This window comes from Dermacentor silvarum, chromosome 4, assembly GCF_013339745.2.
Source record: "Dermacentor silvarum isolate Dsil-2018 chromosome 4, BIME_Dsil_1.4, whole genome shotgun sequence".
Classification (NCBI taxonomy): Eukaryota; Metazoa; Arthropoda; class Arachnida; order Ixodida; family Ixodidae; genus Dermacentor; species Dermacentor silvarum.
The window spans coordinates 197,897,716-197,915,308 of record NC_051157.2 but is presented as its reverse complement, the minus strand read 5'-3'; the positions used below and the strand labels follow the sequence as shown (position 1 = coordinate 197,915,308).

Below are 17,593 nucleotides of genomic sequence, written 5' to 3'. Positions count from 1 at the left end.
GCGTCTTTCTTGCACGCCTTTTATTGCGATAGCAATTATATGGATACTCAAAAGCAGATTTCTGCCGTCGCCGTCGCCGTGAGGTTCCGTATGACGTCATTTGGAGAAGAAATCGTCGCCGCGCGCCGAACGCTGTATGTGCGAGTGAAAGGGCGCGAGGGGCGCGTCTTTCACGGGGAGTGAACGCACGGCGGAGAACAAACGCGCGTTCTGCGCCGTGCTCGCTTAAGGGCTGCAGAAGTAGGCGTCTCTGTTCTCCTTCACAATCACCATGTATGTAGAGCAAACGCGCCTTCTTCCAACGAGCGAGAGGCCGTGGGGGAGGGGGAGGGAAGGGAGGCGACGTTTAGCTGCGGCACGCAGTGCCTATTTATATCAGAGGCTCCGGCAACAGTCACCAACGCCGCACGCATTTTGAGCGAACGCGGGCAAAACGCCGATGGCGTCGACAACAGTTCTGCGTGTTGTTGCTACCAAAGCCGCTCACCTTACTTCGTATGACATTGCTGTGTTGCTATCGCATTCATTGCTTCGCCCTTAGGGCGAAACTGTGACATTTTGTCCGCACAAGCGGTAGTATAAATGTGTCGAGGTCCTTGTCGTGTTGCATGTGGCACTATCCCGCGCAACTGTTGCGTGTGTTACTAACGCAAGAAAAGAACCATTAATCCGGTACCCCGAGTTTCCGAGCGACGTAGAACGCTGTAAAGCATTACTGAAAAACATTTCGCGACAGGGAAAAGTGGCAAAGGAAGCATTTGGGAGCCGAGGGACACGTTTTTAATTGGTGTGTTCGCTTCACTTCACCGACGGCCACACCGAGCAATTCAGTTAGTAATAGTGGGGCCACATTTTCCAACGCACGCTACACATGCAATGCTGCCCGGATCGGCAGTGCAGCACTACAGGTGTGTCCCTTCGCACGCGCTGCCCACGGGCAGCGCTTCTAATCAACACCATCGTTTCACACGCGCCTTCTCGTGGTCATCGAGTCTCTCTTCATGTCGGTCTACTTACGCCGCAGCACACCTGCTTACTTAATCAGCTCATGTTTACTACAATTCATATTGCTACCAAAGCCGCTCACCTTACTTCGTATGACATTGCTGTGTTGCTATCGCATTCATTGCTTCGCCCTTAGGGCGAAACTGTTACATTTTATTTAATGCAATTTGGGCACATGCTTGCTTGATTGTAATAGAGAATCCACTGCGCACAAGCACGCAGCACGAATGCACGAATGGCATGGCCGGACAGGAGAGGAGCGCGGAGCGCGTGCTTCGGTCCGGCGGTGCGTCTGATAACGCCCGCGACAAAAAGAAAAAAAAAAGAAATGGCGAGCCGTGGACAGCTAAAGAAATACAAATAAAGAGCATTGCATGAGGGGAGGGTGAGGCGAGGCATGGGAGAGGAATAGGAAAGTCAAGAGGGAAAGGAGAAACGAGCGGAACAACGTTATCATAAAAAAAGGAAGAAAAAAAGTGCTATCCCGAAAGAGGGAGGGTAAAAAAAATCACGCCGCTTTTCTTGTTTTTCTTTTTTTCGCCACCGTAGCACCGTCATCCATCCGCTAGGGCCTAACTGAAGTACGCCTTGGCGCTAGCGTCGACTGAGCGTCTGCTATAGGAGAACCGATGGGAGATATAGGAATATTCACCCGCCTGACTTGGGCACCAGTATTACTCCGGAATCTTCGATCTGTCATGTATATAAGCCGACGTGCTTGACGCACAGAGCAGACTTCGACGTTCGCCACCTGTACTCGGCGCTATCATGGTGCGTGAGTGTTTGTTTTATTGGTACCAGTTCGCGCCATAAAAGTTAGTTTCGTGATCCACAGGTTTGGCTACTATGTGCTTCACCGGCACTGCAACGTGACGAGCGCTGGTGACGAAAACATCGAGTCGATGGCGGAAAGGCAAACTGTCTCACCTGATGTGGGCGAGCGAGGGAGAGGAGCGGCCGCGTTGGTGTGTTTACGGCCATACCGATAGACAACGCGCATGTCGAAGTCCTGTAGCCGGAGTGCCCAGCGGGCAAGGCGGCCTCATGGGTCTTTAAATGTCGACAGCCACATAGGGCGTGATGGTCTGTAACGACACGATGGGACGGCCGCACAGGTATGACCGAAATTTTCCAAGGGCCCAAATCATAGATAGCTTAGCATTCCTTTTCTATGGCGGAGTAAGTAGATTCGACTTTGGTTTGTGGCCGGCTCCAGTAGTCTACTAAGCATTTGCCGTATCCACTTTTCCGCTGAGCGAGCACGGCGCGTAGTCCTACGCCGCCGGCGTCCGTGTGGACTGTTGTGGGAGCCGTGGAGTGAAAATGGCGCAGTGCAGGCGGTGATGTGAGCAGACGGTGCAATGTTGTGAAGGCGTCGTCACAAGCTGGTGACCAGGTAGAAAGGCTAGTGTCGCCTCGCAGTAGTTGGGTCAGCGGAACAATGATAGAAGCAAAATTCCTGATAAAACGACGAAAGTGAGCCGAGCCGGATGAATCTTCCAAGTTCATTCAACGACATGGGCTTCGGGAAATTGGTGGCGGCGCGAAGTTTCCAAGCGCCGGCTAAAATACCGTCTTTGGAAAGCACGTGTCCGGGTATCATTAGTTGTTTGGCCCCAAATCGACATTTATTTCATATCGAGTTGCAGGCCTGTCATAGTTGAAAGCACAGCAAGACCTACTCGAAAAGGCACAGATGAGTGCCGAAGTAAGGAGAAAAGACGACCACGTCAAGGCAACACCAGCAAGTCTTCCATTTTGGCCTACGGAGGAGATTGTCAATCATCCGTTCAAAAGTAGCAAAGCCCAAACGGTATAACAGTTTATTCATGAGTCCTGCTGTTGGCCGGACTTACGTTCCGGCCAACAGCCGGATCGTATGTCGATTAGGAAAATTACTCCGCTCCTTACATAGAATCGAGAGCGCCGTCGATGCGCGGCAAAGGAAACGCGCGTCTCTGTGCGTTATCTTATTAGGACGGCGGTAGTCAACGCAAAACTGGATGGATCGCCTCTTCCTTATCTAAAGGTCTACAGGGTATGCACGGGGACTGTTGGAAGGTTGAACAACTCCGTGCTGAAGCATATCGCTGACTTGGCTTTCAATAACACGGCGCTCTGTGCGTGACACGCGATAAGGTCGCTGGCGCAGCGGAGCGTGGGTACCTGTATCGACATCGTAACGCACCGTCGATGTGTGGCTCAATGTCGCGTGTTGACAACCAAATGTTGAAAAAAGAAAAATGAACAATTATTGCATTCTACCTGTTCTAACATATGGGCCTGAAATTTGGAGGCTAATAAAGAACCTCGAAAAGAAGTTAAGGACCCCACCATAGTGATGAACCGAAAGATGTTAGGCGTAAGGTTGAGAGACGGGAAGAGAACGGTGTAGATCAGAGATCAAACGGGGATTGCCGGTGTTCTAGTTGACATTAGGAGAAAAAAAGATGAAGCCGGGGAGGCCTTGGAATGTGTAGCGCAGATAGCCGGTGGACCATTAGAGCTGCAGAACGGGTGCCAAGGAAAGGGGAGCGCAGTGTAGGACGACCGAAAATTGGGTGGGGTGATGGCATTACGAAATCTGCAGGCGCAAGCTGGAATGAGCCAACACAAGACAGGTAATTATAGATTGCCTTCGCCCTACAGTGGACTTAAAATTAGGCTCATGATGATGAACGTAGGACTTGATACTTACGGCCGAGGTACAAGGTGAACACAGCGCATTTAGCTGTGCTGTTCCAATGTTTGAGCCTGTATTGGATACTTAGTGTAGTCGAAGGCGATCGCGGAGGTGCTGCAAGAGGAATGGAGAATTTCCTAATTATTCGAGCAGTTCACATTTTGTAGAGTGGTGTTTAAGTATCTTGACGGAATGTAACTCAGATGTGTGCATGGGATGTAATCGCTCTTCAGCGTGCTAGCGGTACTCACCACGCTAATACTGCACTGCTCACAGGAGGCTAGCATTTTAAGACAAGTTGCCTCTTAATGCTAGCTGGTACTAAAACGTCTCGTCGACGCAATGAATGAGATGACCGCTAAAATGAGAAGCGGCGTTTATTGGTGGTTGTAAGTAGGTTCAAGGCGGATGGTTTTCTTCCCTAGCAGATTACCGAAACTGCGTTGGCGTAGAAAGGGACCATCAATGCCGCAGTTCCTAAAAGTAATGCAGATCAGGAAGTACAAACAGTAGCGTCCGTTTAAAACGGCGAAAGGGTTATTAGAGGGCCACCTAGCCAAAGATCTCAAAGAAGCGACTTAAGTTTATCTTTCTGTCAGTGCTGTAGCATCTTCAGCATCTTTTCTTCGAATGACATTGTACAGGTATAACTTGCTACAGAATTATTAAAATGCTTAAAACCCTATTATAAATGCTCAATACTGCCCCAGGGCTGGCTACGTGCACTGCATTTTTGAGGCGGCTTTTCGTTAGAAGGCTCAGAGAACGTCGCCTAACAGCCACTCAGGTCTTCAAAACGCAATAGTCGCGTTTACGATACAATGTGACCGAACTGAATTGTGGTACAAAACTTCGCGAAGGCCACGTGAACGGGTTTTGCGTTCTTATATACATGTCCAGACAGCAGAATCAACAGGTGTACAGGGTCGTCCACTCGTAGGGGAAACGCGCGTGCGCTGCCGCGCTCCGGCGAGCGCCACATGCGGCCGCTAGACGAACAGCTTGCATATGCGCGTTGAAAGCAAAGATGGGGTGTGTCGTCTGCTACTGCGACGGCGCGCGTAACTTCGCCTCAATGCTGACGTCGTAAATTCGCTTAATCACAGTGCAGCGTGCCCGACGGAAACTCGTATCAACATACGTAAATCGCTCGATGTTATCGACGATTGCAGAACAAGCTGCTCAGATGACTATGGAAGATAGTGCTACTCGCCATGGTTGCTTAGTGGCTATGGTGCTGAGCTGTTAAGGACGAGGTCGTGGGATCGAATCGCGGGCATGGCGACCACATTTATATGGGGGCGAAATGCGAAAACACCCGTGTACTAAGACCTAGGTGCACATGAAAGAACCCCAGACGGTTCAAATTATTCCAGAGTCCCCCCGCTACGGCGTGCCTCATAATCAGATCGTGGTTTCGGCACGTAAAACCCTATAATTTCATTTAATTTTTAGAAGCTAGTTCTCGCAGAATACCTGCTTTTTTCGTGACTGTGTTTATAACACGTTGAAAGTCAGAGGAGCTGAGGCGCTACTACAGCATTGACCTTTTGTACACTGTTTTTGACGCTCCCTTTCCTTGCATGTCTGGCCTCTCTCGATGTCTTCATTGGCTTTGTGTGTTCTACGTGCTCATCCAACACAATTTTGTAGAATCACAAACTGTATATGCGCACAACTTCGCTGCTATAGAAATGCAACCGCCCCGTTCTAATGACCGGACGGCTAAGTTGTGTTCAGTGACAAAATGACCTAACGTGAAAATAGGAGTAGACGTTAACGCGCACTACATGTGCCACACTGACTAGCCTCAGGAAAATCTTCGTTGACTGCATCGCTTTTCACCCTTCAGCACTTGGTGCTTCTGATAAAAAGTTTTGTTACGAGTTCATTAAGTAAATTGAGACGGGTGGCACACCTGCCATGCTTACGGCGTGCTGTCAAATATTAAAAAAATAACACCTCTATAAATATTACTACAGAAACTCCCCATTGGGAATTGTCAAATAATGCGTAAGAATTATTTCCAGTCACTCATCTTGCACTCAGGATGATGCAACGTGCGTCAAGTGTTGCAATGACCTGTTGCAATCGGTGACCCTTATTAGTCGGAATTAATCTTATCGGGCGAAATTAATGCAATCGTAATTTTTCTAAATTACAGTGAAGTAATGTAATATTATTATGATATCATCGAGAGATGCTCAAGAGACGAGCCACCACGAGAAAAACGATGAAGTGTGTCTGTGCTTTTGGCGCGAGCGAGTGTCGGCCTGGCTGTCTGGCTTCATTGTAAATAGCGTGTAAATAACCTCTTTTCTCTGTGTCTTTCCACACGCAACATTCTGGTAGAGGTTATCGATCCCCGTCGTCGCCACGGAACTCCGAAGTGGTCGGTACATCCAGCTTGTCACCATGCCTCTCGGTGAGAAGACCGCCTCTGCAACGGCTTCGGCTCGTCCGACTACCAATCGTCAGGGTTGCCCAACATCGCGACCCGGGTGTGTTCTCTGGTGTGGAGGGACAGGACGTTGACGAATGGATCAAGCTCTATGAATACGCCAGTGCTAATAACAGGTGGGACCCAACGATTATGCTCGCCAATGTCATCTTTTATCTCGGCGGCACCCCACGCGTGTGGCACCGCAAGGTAAACATCAGCGGTGGGAAAGGAAATATTTTCAGCTGACACAGTAGTTTGTATTATTGTGTTTGCCGTATGTCCGGAAATAAAGAAAAAAAAAGTGGCTGTACAGAGTAGTGGTTACGACGCTTGCCTTCGGACAGTGGGTGTGCCGTGGGTTTGAATCCCGCCTCCGCATGAAACTTTCTTTTATTTCTTTCTTCATTGTAAATGATGATAGTTTCTTGATACGAACGACAAATTACGGCTGACTTAAACAGCTTCACTGTTAAAATAGGAAAACTACAAACAACGGAAAAAAAACAAAGTTCACAATAGGGGTTCAAAAAGTTTGGTGATGGAAATTCTTCGTTTATTTTTGATGACAGGTTTTGATTAGGCAACGAGCATGGTGCAACGAGCTGAATATAACAACGAGATTGGTGGCGAAACCCACAAAGGGGACGCTCCGAGCATCCATGCATTCATCCATCTGGATAAGACACTCGGCATCTGAGCGTGGGGTCGTAGATTTGGAACTCACTACCACCAAAGTTCTTCCTTTGGAATTTGTGTTTTTTTATACATTAAGTTCTTTATAGCGATTCACGAGGCGCATTTAGAACACAGGCGATAGCTTGCGTGGACAAGGAACGCGTGGATAACACAGGCTTGCAGAGCAAGGGTGACGTGGCGTCGCGGTGGTGCCCTCTCCCCTAACGCAACACCTGGTGTGCTGACGCTTCAGCCAGTGTTCCCTTTTGCCGCTCTGCTCCGTCGAGGAACACTCATGACGTGGCGTCCTAGCCAATGGAAATTTAGGTGTCGTTTTTCGCTTATACAGACGGCAGACGCCGGCTTTTACGCTCAAATGGCCATTTGATGCTTTCGCATCAACACACACAACACCCAAAGCACCACCACGCTCACAGCGTGTACACATTCGGACGTCACAAAAGAAAAAAGCCCCAATCAACAGAAGCTCTTAAGCGCAGCCAGTTTTGTCCTGCTGGGCGCTACCGAACATACCGTCTACAACCCTCATTCGCTTAAAGTAGGCTTCACTAAACGCGGCTTCCCTACCGCCGACAGTTTCATGCCGCTGGCACTATGGCATTAGGACTCAGCATACCTGACTTCCAATGAACTGGGGTATGATTGCATAGGCGTGTGGCGTAAAGCTGTTATTCAATGTCAGCTTGAAGAACGGGCGTTCTCACTTTTATCACTCGGACATGTGCCTGTGGACTGCACTCGCAGCAAAAGGCAATCTTTACAATTTAATACCTGGTATGTTGTCAACTGTCATATAAGGATCATGACCATCATCACCCAGCTTAGCATGGAGGCGATGCTGATATCTGTAAAGTTAAGAACAAGCATGATCAAACAAATCAACATACAACTTTGTAGATATTTCGATGTAATTTTATAATTCCACCACCATCATACTGTTGGATGGGTGTACATGTTCTAAATTTTATGAGCAATTCACAATGGGCTGCCTATTTTCACGTGATCCACGAACACAGCGTGCAAAAACCACTGGTAAAATGGGCAGCAGTTAAAACGTTCGGATACTGCGCTCATACTTTTTTACACATCCGCTCTGAAAACTCGATCAGATCTCACGTTGCGACCAACGCCACCTTTATCTTAAAACTGGTACCTTTGTGGCTACTTAAGAAGCCTTTCTTGTGAACGTAGTGATTTAGCGAGTCATAGTAGCACTCCGTCTTGGTGCTCACTTTAATACGGCCCATGGTGTGTCTCAATTGGGAAACAACTCCAAAACTTGGAGGTCCTCCTAGTTTTATTTGACGTCTTGTAATCGAGTGGTTAGTTTACGCACTTTTCCGATTTGTGTTTCATTGCGCCAGGACTATTGCTAAATATAGTCTAGACGGCTGTTTCGGTATGGCAAGATAGGCAGCTGATTTGTTCCAGAACTTAGAAGAAGCGAAGCGTAAGATGTGCAACATATTAGACAGAACATATACGATAAATTGAAATCAGTAAATGATTTCAACTTTAAATAGCGGTAAAATTCAGAAAAATTATTACCTGCTCTTATTTACTACACTGGCTAACTATAAAGCTCCGAAGGAACAGATAAGTAAGTCTGAGGAAAAAAAAACAACAATACGCCTCAACAATACTTAAGATTATGAAAACAGACTATTGAAATGTGTTTCTTCTCAGCACGATAACGTTTCACCGACACATGTACTGGCCACAGAGTCAACGAGAGTTCTGCCGCCATCGCGGCGGCTCCGAACTTTATCTCCCCGGTGACGTCACGGACAAGCTGCGCCTGCAGACTTGTCGGGGCGTGGCTGATCTAAACCTGCCGAGCCGCCGCCAGAGGCGCCTGCTGCAGTCACGGACAACGCGCGCGTTCGGCGCGAACGCGTGGAAACGCGAACGGCGTCGGCAGCAGCTCTGCGCGTTGGCTCGTTGGTCCTGCTACAATTTCTTTCTCTCTCCCGAGCATAGCGCGTCCCGCGCGCATGCTCTCCTTCCCTCTCCTTAAAGTCCCATGTCAAGGCAACATGTGCACAGCACAGAGAGGAGGTGAAGCACATGCCGCTCTGCGAGGGGGTTACTAGGCAACCCAGGTGACTCTCGCTCGGCGAGTTTTTTTTTTTTTTAAATCAGTAAACACAATACGCCCGGCTTAAACAGCTCCGCTGTTAAAAGTGGTGAAATAGCGCGGTTGCAATGAAATAATCGTACCCAGAGTGGTAACATAATTTAGACGGAATATTGGTAACAGTCAGACCATATCAATTAGTTTTTATCTAAAGTTTGTTTTACTTTTGCGCAAAGTAGGTCTTGTAGAAACAAGCTGGAACATCAACCCTTTCTTTTTCAAATTTTATTTGTTAAAGTAATCAACCACCATTTGCAACTTCTTACCTTACCATTGCACGTAATACATTGGATACACGCCGAAAGCCCGCGTATGCTTGAAGGTCCGACCTAGGCCCATCAGTGAACGCGCCTGTACCTGGCCCAGGCTGGCCAAAACACGCTTTACGGTATTACCACTGCAGCACCGCGGAGCCTGGCCGCTTGCCGCCCACAGGCTGCTGGTTCTCGGTAGCTTTCGCGTTGTAGGATTCGGGAGTCGTTGTCTTGGCTTCTGGCGTCACACCGAGGGTAGCTTTCTAGCCTACGCCACCGGTGCGTTTCGAAACGGGTAGCTGGCCTACGCTACCGGGGCGTCATATGAACTCTAAGCGGCCCCACGCCGTCGTCCGAACTTTCACGGCGAGATTTGCTAACTTTTTGATGAGTACGAGGTTGGCAGGTTGGTGGAAAAGAACAGGTCTTTATTTACATTGGTAGGGCAAACTTGTCCAGAGAAAAAGGCATGATCGTACTGTCCGGAGCGCAGTACATTGTAGCATGAGCTACATGTCAGAGCACATCATATCTTTCTGGGAGATACCACCACACACACTGTGGATGTCTCTTAAAACCCTCCGTATTCCCTAGATCACTTGCTAGGGAAACGGGTAATGTTCCAATCAACCAGTCCGGTTGTTCGTATCGGCTCAGCACACAGTCTCCGAGGTGGAGAAGGTTGGCACAAAGCCCATGCGCGGCCCCCAAGCTGATTCTGGAAAGAAGGAAGCAAGCATACCAGACCCAGTGTCTCACTGACGACCGGGGAGAAGTCAATGGCCCAAGTTCTCTAGCAGGCAAAGCTTCTCGAAGTCCTGGCGGCTTTCGTTGAAGTTATCGGATAACCTCCGTCCTGTGGTTCTCACGCCGATAATTTTCCGTGATTAGCCGCGTTTATATGAATGCGAAACTGGCGCATCGCATCGCATTTCTAGCGCATCGCATTCATGTAAACAGTGGTAATGCGCCAGGAAGGCGCATCGCATTAATGCGCGAGACAATCGTAGATTTACAAGCGGGAGTCGACTCATGCACGCGGCACTACGTTCTCGGGAGAGTTAATAGACAGTTTTAGTTTAGCGTTAGCGTAATAGCGGGGTTACGGGAAATAGCGTTACCGTTCCGCAAACGAACTTTGCAGAAAGAGAGTTTTAGTATAGCGTGATAGCGTAGTTTACGTGCGGGACGCTATTCCATTACGCTTTGAATTTCGCATACACAGGGCACCTAATTCTATGTGTGTGTGCGTCCGGTAAGTGCGATAGGCAGCGCAATGGAAGCCAGGAGCGCGTTGTATTTTTACTTCACATGTCCGTCGATCTGCAACGAAACAGACAAGCAGTACAAGCTGTCTACCATAGCCTCCGAAATGTTCCCATCTCAGAGGCCATATGCCGTCGTCGCGCCTATCTCCCGACTTTAGAGACAGATGGCGCTCGCATCTCAGAAAAAATTTCTCTCGTTAGGCTTAGGCGCGTTCGAAACGAGAAGCGATCTCGAAAATTCCTCAAGATTAGCCATAACACTCTCTCGGCGAAGTGGCATGAGACTAAGCAAAAGCCGTTTACGCAGTCATTTGCTACGAACGAAGTGAATTCTACAAAAACAACGCCAAATTCAGTTCGAAGCGGGCGACCGGGACCGCCGCCATGTTTTACGTACACTACGTACACCACGCTAACACGGTAACGTTAACTCTGAGAAATAGCGTGCGCACGGTAAACGGTATGGGTCGGTTAGCGTTCTGCGCATGCGCACTTCGATCCCGCTATTCCGGTACGCCCGCTATTCCGGTAACTACGCTAAACTAAAACTGTCTAATGTAAACGGCGTCATGTAAACGACATGTAAACGGCGTCAAATCGCCTTTCCCAAAGGCGCTTGTAAATGAGATGCCCTACTGTCGCATTCATGTGAACTCGGCATGAATCTGTGTCCACGTTGACTCGGTGGAATGTCGTTTGGCGTGGGTACCACATTGACTCCGGCCTCCTCTCTTCAGCGAATACGCCCAATATAACACCGTAAAACGGCAAGTTATCAGTATTGTTACAGATACACCGAAGCAAAATACGAACCCGTTCTTGCGCGGACGTCGTCAAAACAACGCGCTCTTGGTGTTTGGAGACCGAGGGTGTCTTGATCTAACCCTTCCGCGTTGCTCAGGCGGGGAGGGCATCGAGGCACCCTAGGGAGAGCCGATAACGAAAACAGGGCAGAGACAGCAAACACCGCGCGCTAACTCGCAAATGCAAGATTCGCTCGTGACCGCTCGAAAGCTCAATTCCTGTCATGTTTTAATCGCGCCGCCGAAATGGAGATAGGTGTGGCCAGTTGGGGCATCCAATAGCCAGCAAGGAGGCTATTGGATGCCCCAACGTGCCGCATGTCGTTGCGGGAAGCATGCCGCCAGTGTGTTCCAGCCTTTACCCGGTCCAGCCCGGGCTCTTGCAAGCCAGGGCTCTGGTCGCAGGGGAAATTCAGGCCAGCGCCGTTGTGACCTCGCACATCTGTCGAGGAGGTCGGCATATGCGGGGAAGCGTAGGTGAGAAAGAGGCATCCGCATCACCTGCACAGCTGGCGGTAGCCACTGCAGAAAGAGCTGTTTGATAAAGTTATAATCGAACGATGAAGCGTGCGTTCCAAGGAAAGTTTGCATACGCCAGACAAGTTGTGATGATTATGGACGTTCGTCACTTGTTTGCGTGTCTTAAGACGAGAAAAACGCACAAGAGACGCTAGTAGGCAAAAAAAAAAAATGTTTCTCTTTCAAACACGCGATAGGCAAGGAAAAGAAATGAAAAGAAAACAAAACAAAGTCACAGAGGAGTTTCACGCGCACACTGATGTACGCGACGCTCTGTCCTACACCACCGTTCGGCGCGTCAAGAGTTCCGAAAAACCATCTCACGGTTTCGGTCGTGACGATCGACTCGCTTGTCGTTGCCGCGGTACGGTCGCCGAGGCGAGCCGAGGCAGAGGTGGCACGGTTGCTGCTGCTGGAACCGTCGCCGGCACACGGCTGCGCTACCGTGTGCGGCGCCTGGCTATGTTGAGGACAATACTGCGTTGGCCGGCCGCAACTCACGAGGACCGCGACCCAGGGTCGGCCCACGCGGACAGCACCTCGGTAGGTCTCGACCAAGAACCGCCCTCAGCAACTGCGCCCTGGCAGGAGCCGCTCAGCAGGCCTCGTCCTTGGTCCCGGAACAGGCCTCCGCATCTGGCCCGGGTAGGCACGCCTTGGTCACTCGGCCGCAGCAGGAACCACGGCCCGAGCTCTTCTTCCCGAGCGTCGCACCCGATCTGCTGCCACCGTGGCTTCGCCGCTCGAGCTCCTCCGCACGTTCGCCACGTAGCACTTCTTTTTCTTCGTTTTTTGTTCTTTTTTCTCCCAGCTCCCGTGCCACCTGCCCTCAGCTCGTCTTCTTCACTTCGGTAGGCACTTCTACTGAGTCCACATGTCTCGGAGTACACGTAAAAAATATATAAAAAAATATTGTGTCCTTTCCCCACACTAGCGTGGGATCGGTGCTCTGTAATTTCGGCAGCTCGTTCGGGCTGATGTCCAATGGGTTAATCCATGGAACTGACAGTTCTCTTTGTTGCTTGTCTTCCTTTCCTACAACTGCTGACACATTCTCTTTCCGTCCTCTATTCGGTGAAATTATGCGTTCACTTGTGTCCTGATGGGTAACCTGATCCGTGCGGACCAGTGCGGACCGAGGTCGCTCTTCCGGCTTCGGGATATGGGGTGTATCTGAAAGTACTCCGGTAACGTAGGTAACATAGGCAGCGATCTCCTAGCTCTATAATGGAGCACAGTTCTTGCTGCTGCTTGCTTTCCAAGACAGATGATCGCTGGAGAACGGCGTTTGTTTTTCTACTGTATTTTGCAGTGTTATGGTGAGCGGCGCTTTCAGGATGACTCGTACGTCTGTACCTGGTCCGGGAGGCAACGCTGAGCAACGTCAGAACATGCATTACATGTTTGAATGCGTGTGCTATAACTATTATTGATTTATTGTAGCACCCCTATGTAATGCCCTATGGGCCTTTAGTACCTCCTAGACACAAACCAGTTAAATGACATGAAGTGACTGCTTTCTTATTCTACCTTCGCACGGAATGTCATAGGTGTTTGGTGTTTCTTGCACTAGAAGCCACTAAATTTCTCGTGCTGCGATGCGTCTTAACAAATTCTTGCATCTTTGCATGGAAGACGTGCTTTTTGAGCACTTACCCCATATCTCCAGCTATAAAATCCTGCAAAAACCAGTATTCGTCAGTAGACAAGTTCTCTTTCTTTGTGTACAAGCATTTGTGAGGTTTCCCTTCAGTATACATTACATAACTACGGTATTTCATGTAACTCCTTTGGGTGGTATTCAAAGCCTGTAGGAAAAAGGTTGAAGAGTTTAGTTAAAGTGACCATGATTTCCTGTGCGCAACAATATGAACAGTAACACTATGTTCAGTGTTCATATTGTTGACAAGTGACAAAAGGGAATGATAAGCGGCATCGGAGTCGGTCTGTGAAAGAAGATAGCGACGAAGGCGCGAGCGCGAGGGGCAGTATGGGAACGCTGGCATCATGAGCGGCATCGGATACTGCTGTGGAAGAAGACGAGGACAAACGCGTGAGCAGTGGCACGAGCGCGTTCGCGCGGTTACGCCGAGGGACGGTGAGGGTCAACCTAGGAACGCGGCGCGCCGCCGGCGACACACCGCGCTGACACACGGCAGCATTCGCGTGCAAAGGAAAATCGCGCCATGCCGCTCGCTGCGGTCTGATGAGACCAAGCAGAGCGAGCGCTTCAGACACTTGCGCACGAGGCAGCTGGTGTCATCCGGGCTCGCCGGACGTCATGCTTCACACTCGCCTTCACCGTAGATTTTGTTTGTTTTTAGAGCGAAAGCTCTGCTACGCCACGTCTCGCAAGGTCATTCGTCAGGTCGCAATGACTGAGCCGCAGGAGCGCGAGCCACCAGAGCGCAAGTGTGGCAGGTGTGACGTCACGCCAGGTGACCCGCTGCGGAGAGACGTCGCAGCTGCGATCTCTCGGAGCCTCGCCGCTGTGGTACCACGTGACTAGGCGAGGGTTTAACGGCTGCTTCGCCGGCGCTTGGTCGCTGTCTCGCCGTGGATGTCGCGCCGGCTGGGCCTTCTGTGCGTGCGCTTCAGCGCAAGCGACAGGCGGAATCCAATCATCCAGTAGATATTGGCCATTTTCGGGAGCAGTTTGTTCTCGAGAAACGAGATAGCGCTTTCGGCGGCGCACCATACGTTGCCTGAGCGAAAGCGCATGAATAGGAAACCGTTACCGCTACTGCCCTGTTTACGTGCGATCAGCTGTCGGAAATGCAACTGGATTTTCGCTCACGTACTGTGCTCCAATCATGCTGCAAAATGTGGAGTGGTGGATTAAAGACGTCTGCAGTAGTTGGATGCCAAAAAAAAATTATGCGTGGCTCTGCTACCGCATACACCAGAGACCAGCGGATCTGGGGAAAGCCTAGTAATGTAATGGCAAACCACACACTTAGTTTCCTGGCGCTCAGGATTTATTCGCGATGTTCTGCGTAGTATCGCGATGAATTCAACCGGCCACGTTCACAAGCCTCCGGGTCTTCATTTCTTCGCTTACGCGAACTCTCGGCTTCCCTCAACTTGCCGAGCCGCCGCCATAGGCATCGGCTGCAGTGACGGACACCTTGCGCGTTCGGCGCGAACGCGGGGAAACGCGATCGGCGTCGCCAGCAGCTCTACGCGGCCCACTACCACATACCCACGTAAGATTAAGAGAGGTGGTGATACTACAGTGTACTAGAAGGGGCTGTGCAGCGGGCGGCACTCTCCGCGTGGCTCCGGCAGCGGCGTCAGTAGCGGCGGCGCTGCGATCGACCACTCTCAAAGAGAAGCAGACGACACACCCGCATCCACTGCGACGCTCGTATATGCTTGGCGCGCGCTGGAAACATTGTTCAGATTTTTGCCCGTAAGCACGTAGTTTATTTAGTCAGTATTGTCTGCTTATGATCAGAAAATACAATGCGTACTGCTTTTTATTATTTTTTTGCCACAGAAACAAAAGCGGTCTCTGAAATGACTATAGCGCGTCTATCCTCGCCGCTTGAATAACGCTCTCGATAATACAGGCAGTTTGGATCGCAATTGAGTCCCATCCAAATGAACTTTTCCAAATGACCTGCAAGGGGGAAGCATGATGTATCATGTGCAAAACATCCATGATATATTCACTGTGAAATTTGCCCCCACTGAAGCAGTTGGTAAACACATCTTCGGACCTCCTCTTTCTCACGTTTCTCTTTGGAGGCAAGCGCTTGCTTAAATCTGGAATGGTGGGAACAGCGCCCGAGAGATCGTAGGCGTCTCCCGCGGAATCCGTATCTCCGTGGCATTCAACCAATGCACATAGTCTCTAGCCATAGAATAAAGAACCTCTAACGATGAAGCACTGCTCAAAATGTAGCTCACACACTGCGGAATCATGTGTAAGCCTCTTATCGCATCTGTGCAAATTACGTTCCCAAACGCTTCTTCGCTCCGAGTCTGCGGACGCTTTAAACAGTGAAAACTTCGCCGTTTCTTTGCTTCGCGAGTACCCTGCGCTGCATCCAGTGGCGAAACAATGGTTTAAGCCTTGCTTAGGGGCCATTCGCGCGCTTTAGCACCACACATTCAGAGAAAAGCGGGAGAAACAGCACCCAACAAGCGCCATAGCAAGCGCTTCCAAGCCACGAAGCAAGCAACCGCATTCAAGAGTGGGCGATTGCAGCGCCGCCGCTTCTTTCGCCACCGGCGGCGTCAGGCGCCCTATGGGTCGCTGGCTCCGCGCGCTGCACTGCCCCTTCTAGTACACTGTAGTGATACTCTCCCCACAACGCGCGCGAAAGCGCCGCCCGCTCGCGTCCAGATTATGTTCGGCTCGGTTACAGCTCGGTCGGCGCCGTCGTAGAGGGCGCTGCGGAATGCGGTCCCAGCCTCGGCGGCAAGGCGCGTGCTGCCGCTGCTGCGTCTTCCTGCTTGCATGTGCGGCCGTGCTGTTTCGAAGGCACGCTTTTGGTTCGCGTGCAGTTCATGAGCTTGTGCTTGGGTATTGTCGCCACGGGCCCTCGACAAAGGTGGCAACGGCCTTCTGAGGGGTGTTTGAAATGGCTAGAAAGTGCTTCGTTTCGAACTGCAATTCTGGATACCGGACATGTGCGGAGCATGTTCCTTTATTCAAAGCGCCGTCCGAAAGCGGTCGTCAAGAGCAGTGGCGGCGTGCAAATCTGAGGGCAGACCGAACTCTACTGCCTACCGACCATGTCTGCGCCAATAATTTTTCAGAGGATACGATATCGACGCCATATTACCACTTGCACACTTCATTACCGCACATGGCAGGATTCCTTTTTACTATTTCCGATTTAACCTCTCCCCTCATAGCAATTGTGCGTGTGGGATGCCATGCACCGACGCGAAACACTTTTTTAATGAATGTCCTCTCACTAATCATCTCGCCCGACTTTAAAGGACAACTCTCAAACGAGAATAACACCTAATCATTATAATGCTTTACTCAATAATAGGCGGACGAGAGCTTTACTCATTCAATTGTACCACCTCATAGCCTCATTCACATTCCCGCCAACTGCGTAACCTGACCATGTTCAAGCGAGTGCCCTCCTCCCCCCCCCTTTTTTTGTACTCACTCTCAGCTTTCGTTACCTGCTGTCCTTTGTTATGCCAACAAAGGTGGAGCTTGCCTCCGGGGACAGTTGGGACGGAATGTCTGGTACATACCATCATCATCACTCTCTCTCACCCCTTTTTCGCTCATGATTGCTTCTTTGAGCCAAAAGGTCACCCCTGGGTTAGCCTTCCAGGCCTTCCGTCCATGGAGCCATTGGGTCCTGCTCGGTGCCACGGGCCCGGACTGGCAGTACTGCTGATGCCTCATGGAAGCCTTCATCATGCACGCCAACCGTGGTGTCTGGACTTTTCCTGCTGGTGTTTGCTGTAATTTTTTTTCTTTTCCTCCTTTTTTCTTTCTTTCTTTCTTCTTCTCTTCCTTGCTTTTCGATCTGTGTTATTGATTTCTCTATCTAGTTCTATATTTATTTTCCCCCTTTTCTTACTCTATTGTCTCTCTAATTGTATGTATGTCTGTGAAATACGCGTGCGTTTAAAATAAAAAGCTGAGACGCGACATGCCACGCCATGGCAGTCACTCGGCATTCCCTCGGCATTCTTTGATGGTTTTTTTTCTCAATTGGCTTTTCCTTAAATTACTTTTTGGGTTGTACCCTTATTCATTTTTGTCTGATTGGTTTCAGCCTGCGATACGCTAGTGGTGCGGGCTACC

At 50.1% G+C, this 17,593-nt stretch overlaps 1 protein-coding gene across 1 annotated transcript in view; it reads right to left on the bottom strand.

The window, feature by feature from the left end:
• LOC119448476 (uncharacterized) overlaps window positions 1–17,593 on the bottom strand; it is a 51,459-nt gene that overhangs the window by 13,215 nt on the left and 20,651 nt on the right. Inside the window, exons 2-4 of the mRNA XM_049666312.1 lie at window positions 13,465–13,616; window positions 7,599–7,672; window positions 3,704–3,802 (exon numbers count right to left, since the gene is read on the bottom strand). Coding sequence (XP_049522269.1) covers window positions 3,704–3,802; window positions 7,599–7,672; window positions 13,465–13,616 — 325 coding nt within the window. The remainder of the gene's footprint in view (window positions 1–3,703; window positions 3,803–7,598; window positions 7,673–13,464; window positions 13,617–17,593) is intronic.